The sequence below is a fragment of the Pelobates fuscus genome, chromosome 5 (assembly GCF_036172605.1).
Source record: "Pelobates fuscus isolate aPelFus1 chromosome 5, aPelFus1.pri, whole genome shotgun sequence".
Taxonomy (NCBI): domain Eukaryota; kingdom Metazoa; phylum Chordata; class Amphibia; order Anura; family Pelobatidae; genus Pelobates; species Pelobates fuscus.
Genome location: NC_086321.1, coordinates 130594964 through 130604741, shown reverse-complemented (window position 1 = coordinate 130604741; position 9778 = coordinate 130594964). Strand labels below are relative to the sequence as shown.

At 36.1% G+C, this 9778-nt stretch overlaps 1 protein-coding gene across 2 annotated transcripts in view; it reads right to left on the bottom strand.

The window, feature by feature from the left end:
- Positions 1-400: 400 nt before the first annotated feature.
- SBNO1 (strawberry notch homolog 1) overlaps positions 401-9778 on the bottom strand; it is a 34696-nt gene continuing 25318 nt past the window's right edge. For both annotated transcript variants that reach the window (XM_063454305.1, XM_063454306.1), the window contains exons 22-32: positions 9304-9416; positions 8792-8863; positions 8178-8277; positions 6973-7047; positions 5943-6089; positions 5760-5854; positions 4715-4807; positions 3355-3492; positions 3194-3270; positions 2447-2640; positions 401-1279 (exon numbers count right to left, since the gene is read on the bottom strand). In XM_063454305.1, the coding sequence (XP_063310375.1) occupies positions 1137-1279; positions 2447-2640; positions 3194-3270; positions 3355-3492; positions 4715-4807; positions 5760-5854; positions 5943-6089; positions 6973-7047; positions 8178-8277; positions 8792-8863; positions 9304-9416 (1247 nt within the window). In that variant the 3' untranslated portion in view covers positions 401-1136. The remainder of the gene's footprint in view (positions 1280-2446; positions 2641-3193; positions 3271-3354; positions 3493-4714; positions 4808-5759; positions 5855-5942; positions 6090-6972; positions 7048-8177; positions 8278-8791; positions 8864-9303; positions 9417-9778) is intronic.

Sequence of the window (9778 nt, the reverse complement as noted above, 5' to 3'; positions counted from 1 at the left end):
TGAGTGTTCAACATAAAGCCTACAGCTCAAATTGTGTCTGATTTTACCAGTGAAAATGTTCTGTATTAAATTACAATAATCTAATGGGACATATGGGGAAAGAAGAGAAGGTGGTCTTAATGAAGTTATGTTATTCCCACTATTGGGTGACCAGCAAAATACTTAACGGAGAACGGGTGGGGAGGGGACAAAAAAAATAAATTAAAAAAAAACCCACAAGGCAGAAGCCCTTTTTCTGCATTACATTAGAAAATGTTCATTTTTTTACACTTAAAAATCATTTAGGATCAAATTTTTTTTTTATAGCAACTATGATGAAATGTCACTTTACAGAAGCAAGAAAAGCACTCAAATGAAGTAGTGGCATTTAAAACACAATGTGTAAAAACCCCTAAAAATAAAAATGGGGGAGGAGACATTTGGCAACCAGTTTCCTCTCCCTGCAATGGGACATTCAAAGCCTTTTCTAGTCATGCTTCCAGAGACACGCTCTGCTTTAAACAAAGTAAGAGCAAAAATGCAAATAACCTTTTTATAAATACAGTGCATTAATGAAAGCATGCATTCTTACCATTACACAAGTGAGGGGAAAGAACTTGTATATACACCAATGTTATGCATCATACCTCCCACGTACATGCATTTAGAGATAGTTAACATGAAGAAAGACCATTGATTACCAAGTTAAACCCTGAGCAATGTGTGGAAAATGAATCGGGGTGGGGAGAACAAAAAAATGGAAGATGTGCCAAACCAACTCTATATTTCATAAAGTACACAAAAATGCCCATCCAAAACTGAAAAAAAAAAAAAAAAAGAGATGGATCCTTTGAAGTTCCATGAGGTGGAAGCAATGAACATTTAACCACCGTGGCATTCAAAAAAAGGTTGTTTTTTTTTTTTACTATAGAGGGGCAGGAGGGAAGCACCAAAAGAAAAGAGAAAAGACCAAATGTGCCACTACATAGGAAATTGTGGATTGCCACAAAGACCCCCAAGTCTTGACTTGTAAAATAACAAAATGTCCATCTATGCTCAAGTAGACTGAACTCTTTGGAATCTGTCCCTGATTTATATGCACAGTTCTGTGCGCCTGTAGCTTCTCCTGTGACACCCAAGTCTCCGCCACCTTGTTACTACAGAGCATTGAAGTTGCTTATACTCTGAGGGTGAAGCTGCTGCCACATCTGCTGCTGCTGTACTGCGATCTGTTGAGACTGGTCTGAAGTTGAAAGCAGAGTCACAAGTGATGAGACACAATTTGCAGGAATGATTAAGCCTGTTGAGACAAAGAGGTAATAATGGTCATATAGTAATACAACAAGAGCAGGACTTTTATTCCTATTACACAACCTAAAATAAAGTCTTTTTGAAATACTAATGCTGACTGAAATCAAACATCGTTGAAAAGATTCAAGACAAAGTATGAAGCTTCTGTCAGAACAAGGATCTCACTTAATGAGATTCTAGCACGGTCTTACATGGTCCTTCATAAACCTCAGTGTTGTACTGTCACACATGCACAGGAATACAACAAAACATGACTCTTGAAGGCAGACCTAAGAGAAGCTGAAGACCTATGTCGCATTAAAGATGGCATAGTCTACAAAGGAGAGCTTCAGATAAGTATATCTACCTTCAGCTTCTCCAACCTCTGCTGCAACACAAGCAGGCATGGTCACTTCATAGGGTCTTTAAAAGATATGCAAAGACTCCCACAGGTGACACAACCACTTTACAAGAGCAGCTTGAGAATTACAGGGAACTTGGGTGAATTCTTTTTTGTTTAAAAAACAAACAAAAAACAAAGCCAACCCCTTAATACACCAAGTGCAATTTACAAACAGTAAAATTGCCCTCATCTTCACGGTTCTTTGATTATGATAAACACTGGCTGAGAAAACGCACCTGGGAGTTGTACAGACACTGATATTTGAAATTTTAAAAGCTAGATTGTTTGTAATTCCGCAATCTTCCCATTCTGCCCTCACCTCCACCCACAATATGATGAATAAATGCTTAGCGTTTCCAATAGGTGTAGGGGTTAATATTAGGGACTTACAGGTCAACATTTTGTTTGCATTACAATCGATACTCACAGATCCTTAAGATTTAGCAAGACATCTGTAGTAACATTTTAATTATAGTGTAACTGTATGCAGCAGACGGGTAATCAGTGAACGTCTACGCAAAGTAGATGTAGGAAACATGGATTCAAATCAGTACCAACAAGGTGGGGTAAATTCTAACTTGAATAAGATAATGTTCTAGTGGATCTGGGATTACTTTGTCAGTAGAGGCAAAAATGGATGAGGAGGAAAACAATTTGACTTAAACTGTTGAATAAATTATTACCACAGAAGGTACACATACACATTGTGAGAAGATATTCAAATACAAAGGAGCATTTATTTTGTAAAAACCTGAAAGAAAATGTAATATTTACCAACAATCCTTTGCCCATCTTCAGTTCGTAGTCTAACGATTTGCATTTTTACATTTGTACCACTGACAGAGGCCAGTACTCCTTCCACTTTAGTCCACACACTTAACACAGAACCACACAACACGTAGTATGTCCGACAGCGCAAGCCAATTTCACAAACTAGGCCTAGACTAGCCTTCTTGCAATTTCCTCGCCTAATTTAAAAAAGGACAGAAAAATATGTTACACACAGCAATATTGGATTATTTTTATTTAGAGTTAAAAAAGGACAACATGTAAGCCATTAAATATCTTGAATATATAGCTTTTTGAGGAGAATACAATAACTCCGATAGTACACAGTGTAATCGGGGTAAATTGCCATACAAATAGCATGCTGCACATAAAAGGACATGGAATTACTTTGGAGTATCTCACTTGCTCTGTTCAATTACTGGCATGCCTATACTTCCCCCACATTAAAAAAAAATGCCAATTGAAAGACATAGGCAAAGCACACATTTTATTTATTTTTTGAAACGGAAGTTGTATGGTGCTGATAGAATACATCCACATCTAGTGTTCATGCCTGACAAACAGATGCGTGATCCCCATTATGTTTATTATATTCCTGACTCTACATTTAACTTGACTTTGTATGGGGGTCAGATTACACTAGTACTTCATGTTTACTTGTGTCATTAGCCAGGTGGCTACATCAACTGGTGCCCAAAGAGTATCTTGCAACACTACACAAAATGCACTCACCAATAAGCATGTGTACAGATGTCAGCAGATGAGATGTACTGTTCTTTCCAGTGAGCAAAAGCATCATCAGAAATGACCTGCATGAAAAAAAATAAAACCCATTAAAAACTTTCTACACAGTAAAAACACACTTCTGGAGATTAAACATTACCAAGTATTACCTTTTTGTATTTCTTTTTCAAATCTGACAATGTTTCGAGCTTCAATTGTTTCCCTGTGTTGGGTCTATATACAAGGAAAAGCTTCTTTTTGGGATTAATTTCTTTTACCAGAATGGCAGTTTTCTTATTATTTCGGATCTGAAAAGACAAAAGAATAACCCATTAGAAGAGATTTGTGAAAGGTCGAATTTATTTAAAGAAAACTTGCTGCAAGTGGTTAAGAACCTCACAGGTATTGCCTGTCTGCCAGCAATGTACATTCTAGGGACACTAATCACACAGTTAACTGGTGGGGACACTCGACTCTGGATTACATGTGATTTATATGGTGGCATTTTTTGTGGCAAAAAGTGCATGGAGCACAGTAATAAAAACAAAAACACAAACATTAAAATAATTTTTTTACGTTGTGTTTTTCTTCATCTTCTGAACTTTTAAAGTATTTTGTTATGCATATGTTTATAATAACCATATATTTATAACCTGTAGAACTGCAAATAAGAGCGGTGTATAAGGCGTTAAGATATTTAAAAAGATATTTATCTTGCCATGTCATGAAATGATCATCGGTGTTGGTATGGTCTACTTTTTAAAGGTACGCATGACACATTTGTACAGGACTTCCGATTAAGCAAATTTACCTTAAATGGACACTAGAGTCACAAAAACAACTTTAGCTTTTTGAAGCAATTTTGGTGTATAGATCATGCCCCTGCAGTCTCACTGCTCAATTCTCTGCCATTTAGGAGTTCAATCACTTTATTTATACAGCCTTAGCCACACCTCCCTGCATGTGACCCACACAGCCTTCTTAAACACTTGTAAAGAGTCATCTAATGTCTACACTTCCTTTATTGCAAATTCTGATCAATTTAGATTCTTATATCCTGCACTGTGAGACCCTGCATCTAATTAAAGTTCAAACTACAGAGCAGAAGTTAAAACTTTTAAAGTAAGTTACATCTGATTGAAAATGAAGCCATTTTTTAATCAGACTGTCAGTCACAGTCAGGGAAGGTGTGGCTCAAACTGCAATAACAGAAACAAAAGTAATTTAACTTAATTTAATTCAATAAATGTTTCTAAATGGCATAGAACTGAGCATTGAAACTGCAGGGACTTGATCTATACACAGATGCTGCCATGATCTATACACCCATGCTGCTTCATTAAGCTTACGTTTTTTGGGGGACTATAATGTCTCTTTAATATTACTGGAGTGATTCCCTTAAAATACACATGATTGTGTGCCCCTGGTTCGAGAGTGCTTGTATTTCAAATAAGGGGCCCATTGTTTTGCACTATAAAGTGCACATTAAGTCTAGTACAATGCCCTGTTCTCAATACGGGGATTACATACCTGCAGCGAAAGATAAAAGCCATCATCTGGTCCAGTTTGTTCGGCCCATATTTTAGTTGCATCCTCCCAAGACATCCCTCTTTCCACGCTTATCTAAAAAAAGATTAAACACTGAATACAGACTGTCTAGGAGCTGATTTTCACTTTGCAAGTCATAAAATAATGAGCAACTGCTTCTTAATAACATTAAGGTCTTTAATACTTTATGTTGGAGTACAGAATGCCAACACACACATTCAGTGGAAATATGGAGGAATCCCAGCTGGTGTACCAGATGTTACCACATGGGGTGAGTAGACAAAATTATGGGTGTATTGCATCACAAACTAACAGTGTATTTTTCCACGCATGCACAACAGCCTCCCAAAACTTTCCTAAGGGAAAGCACTGGCTTGCATAAGATCATCAAGATTGATTATCTCATACATGAAGAAGGAGGCAGTCGGGGCCAGCCATGACGAAACAGACGCAGGAGAAAAGGAGAGTAAAATCCTATTTAAACCCCAGAGGGGGCCGGTCATCTAAACAGCAGCTTCAGTACTATAGTGTCAGGAATACAGATTTGTACTCCTCACACTATAGTGTTCTTTTAGGGGAAGAACAGAAATAGTTGCAAATAAGAGATTTCTTAAAATATTGCTTGTCCTTGATAGGCATCACCTTCTGGTTTAAGAACTTTGAATATTTCCTAATCAGTTTCACCTTAACCAATAGTCTTCCTAGAGATATTAAACATGGTCTATTTCTGCTATGCCCACACACGTATTGACGAATACTGTACAATACAGCAGAATAAAGACATCTCATTTAGTGAACACAAAAACAAACAAACATATATATATATATATATATATATATATATATATATATATACACACACACACACACACACACACACACACACACACACACTTATTTATTTCTGCACTTGTTTCCGTAAAATAAAAAGAGCCTTAACTACAAAAGGATATTACCTTTTTGATAATTCTTTGGAAATCATGTTGCATGGTTAAAAAGAAAATGTATGTAGCTCAATAAAACATACCGTGTATAACTCCACATGGCCTGAGGTAGAATAACCAGGAGTCAAGAACTTTTTTACGTTAGTTTTCCTCACTTTCTCATCTCCAGAACCGAGATCTTGAAAGAAGAAATGGGCATTAGAAGCAATATGCTCATAATAGATACAATTGTAAAAGTAACACAAAAATAATATATTGATAGTTACCTAAAATACCCATGTCATATCTTCCATTCTTTTTAGCGTTCTGAATAACAGCATTGAGTGTGTCAGAAAAATACTGGAAGAGGGAATTCTGTTGGTGGACTTCCATTCCCAAGATACGATTAAGGAATTTTCCTATATTATTATAATCTACAAAGAAATAAATGAGAGATGTCATTGTACCTTGATAAGCAGAATTAAGAGAGCACTTAACTATGAGTCCAGTTATGCTGGAGAAACCAAAACAAATCCCAGAATTTATCAAAAGAATAAAAACAAGAGGTCTACTAGGATCTCATGATGACAGACCGGAAACATTACAACATCACAAAGGTCTTTCTGACATTCTCAGGCTTGAAGCTTTAAAAGGACATTTGCAGGGTTGGAAAGTTCCCTGTTCTAATAAAGGAGTGTTTAACAGCTGATCTATTATGCACCATGGTCACTAAAATCAGTAAATCAGTGCATGGACAAATATATATTGGTTTTAAGATTAAATTATTAATCATATTTTTAATACATGAGCTCTGAGCATTGGGGGGAGGGGATTCGGGGAATAAAACACAAAACACTAAATGCAAGTGTGTAATTTATGCAATGCAGAGAACTCAGCCCTTTGAAGCTTATGATATCAAACACTTATACACTTTATACTTTTTAAATATGATCTTGTGTCTGCAGCTATATGTCACAAGAGAGGATAAGTGTGTGTTTGGTGGGGGTGAGACAACCAAAGGGTGGGGAAATTTACAGCTACAAACTAAGCAGCCAAAGGGGACAGAAGCCATGTAAGCTCAGCAAGATTCAGTCAAAATGGATCAATACTAGCCAGAAAAATGTAAGCTATAAAATGTAAAACCAAACAATGTCGCACCAAATAAGCATTGAATATTAAGCAGCAAAATTAAAACGATTCCCTAATCTGCACCCAAACATTAACTGCCCCAAGTGTTATAGAAGGGCAGCCTGACTTAACAATACACACACATTTTTATTGTGCCATATAGAAAATTAAGACTTTTATTAATGTTACCTTTATCAAGAGTCAGTATTCCTGAACGGTCTTCAACATTGATTAGACCAACACCTATTAATCCTTGCCGAACATCTGCCAAGAACAACATTTATTAAGAGTTAACGATATAGTTTTTAGAATCTTTTTTTTAAAGTGAAAACTGAAATGCAAAAAAGTTTTGTTTTTTCTCAACAAACAATTTATTATACAGTAGGCATGGCTCAGATGGCAGACTGAATACATGGATAATGGATACAGACTGCTGAAATAAGGATTTTCCACTTTCCTGCCCAGTGAGATGCTCAAGCTAAATTAGCCCAAGTACAGAAAATACCAGGTTATAACTGGCTGATGACCTGGGTTATATCAGCAAGTGACTAGTTTAATAATTGTGATCGAACATAAAAATAAGCACTGAAAAGCAGGCAGAACTTCAAGTGGCAACTGTGACAAATTGTACTGCATTTACATATTTATCATTTGTGGATGAAATAAAAAAATAAAAAAACATTTAAAACCGAATTTAATTTGGCACCAAACACTGAATTATGTTGTGAGAAGGTACAAATACATTAAAATTGCAAAATAGAGATGTGTACTCTAAAACTTATGTGAATTATGAAACAGACAAGATAGTTTAATATATTTTAAGGCAACCAGACCACTTCAGCTCATTGAAGTGGTGTGGGTGCAATGTCCTTATTGCCCCTAGTGCTGCAATGTAAAACATTGCAGTTCCAGAGTCTTCCTAGTTTGAAATGGACCTGTGGTTTGGTATCTGACACTGAACCAGCATTGAATAAATGCTTTCCTATTGGGAAACAAATCTGACCTCAAGCACTGATTTAATGCTTTTCTATGGTGAAGTCCAATTTGGGTGCAGCATTTACCGTGCATTAGAGCCCACTCGTTGTGCGATGGAGGAGCTTTGAACAAGCGCCGAGTGGCATCGGCGCTGGGATCAGGCAAGTAAATGGCTTTTAAACTTTTTATTCACTGGGGGGAAGGAACGATAGTGCCAGGAATACAGCTTTGTATCCTGGCATTATAAAATCTCTGTAATCTTTTGGTATAACTCAATTTTGACAGAAGTATTCAAAGAGGAATGGGAATGCAAAAATAAATACATACATTTTTTTTAAATGTCTGCTTACGGTAAGTTCTAAACATTTTGCTTGAAAAAATTGCTATCTGCTAAGATAACCACATGCACTTTAGGTTACCTTTAAAGAAGTCACCAGGATAATCTGGTGGAGAAGAAACCAGAGGAGAATCCAAGTTCACGATTGATTTCATGACAATTTCCAGAGCATTCCTTCCGTACTGTAAGATATCAGTAGCACATAATTATAACAGAATAAAACAGCTTCCCAATTCAGATTAGGTTGGTAAAGAACATTCATAATAGAAATAAGCCACTTCATAAGATGAAAATGGCTAGCAAAAATGTATTAAAGTCCTAAAATAAAGCATCAATAACTAGGTCCATATTCTTTTGATCAATTGATTTTCCTCTTCCTATAACAGTATTCAACTGTAATAACATGATGGCGTAACAAGCAAAATAGCACTTAAAGCAACTCCAACCTCCACTATAACTTTTGTAACTCGACCTGCAGGTCTTCAATGGCAGCATTTACCCCCATCTGTGCTGCCCATGCCCTCCCCTTTTCCAGCAGCTAAGGGTAGTGATGTGTGTGTTTTTTGTAACCTTTAAGAGGGGCATCATTCCAGATGGGATTAAAAGTAAAAAAAAAAAAAAAAAAAAAAATCTAAAAAAAAAAAATCTAAAACTTTCAAACTATAAAATAATCATACACTATTGCAACAACCTTACCTTGTTATCAAAGTTAAAGCGGCTCAAATCTCTGGATTCTGTTGCCCTCCTGTCTCCATGTGTTAAAGCTCCCTAAAGAAACAAAGGAAAACCAAATTTGGCACATTGGAATAGATGATCTTCTATGATTGTATCTTTTAACATCTTATTTAAAATACACATATACACACATATATATACACACACACACACACACACACACATATATACACATATACATATACATATATATATACATACACACATTTTTTTTTAACTTTTTTTTTATTTAAACGTAACGGTCATGCATTCACGAAAATACAATGGAATGTGTGGTGACAGTTCCTGTTGCGGTAAGCACTCCAGTGGTGTCACAGGAATACGGGGTGCAGAAGGTAAAGGTACTGCACCTTACTCCATAGTAAAGAAGTATAAACAATATATGGAATGTTTACCAACATGAAAGAGTATGCATGAACAAAAAATAAAAATATATATATGTACCAAAAATGGAGTATGAACCATAAACTTACCAGGCTTTCTAATCTTTTTGCAACTATTGAAGCAAATCTTTGTTCTCCCGCAAGTTCAGAAATCAGGAAGACATATTCAGGAGCGGTAACCTGATTAGACCTATGGGTCCTACCTAAAGATGAACAGAAGCAGCTAAAAAGTTAATAAGACATTTACCATTGACCGATCAATCAAGTTCTTCCCACATGACCGTAAATATATAGATCAAAAATAATTAGTGATTTACACTTATTCTACAGCATGAAAAACACAAGTAATTAATGCAACAATGAGAATGAACCTTCCTCATCCAATGCGTTAGACCTGCCTACGTGGGTAATCCTCAAATGGAAAAGCTGTAATAGAAGCTGGATTCCCTATAATAAAGAGTTGGCCCTGATTATGTAAGATTTTTGTGTATATCTAGCAGATTTTTAGAAAACAAGTCGTTAAACCAGTTTTGCATTGTCTCTGTAACTGGGGATATGTCTACAA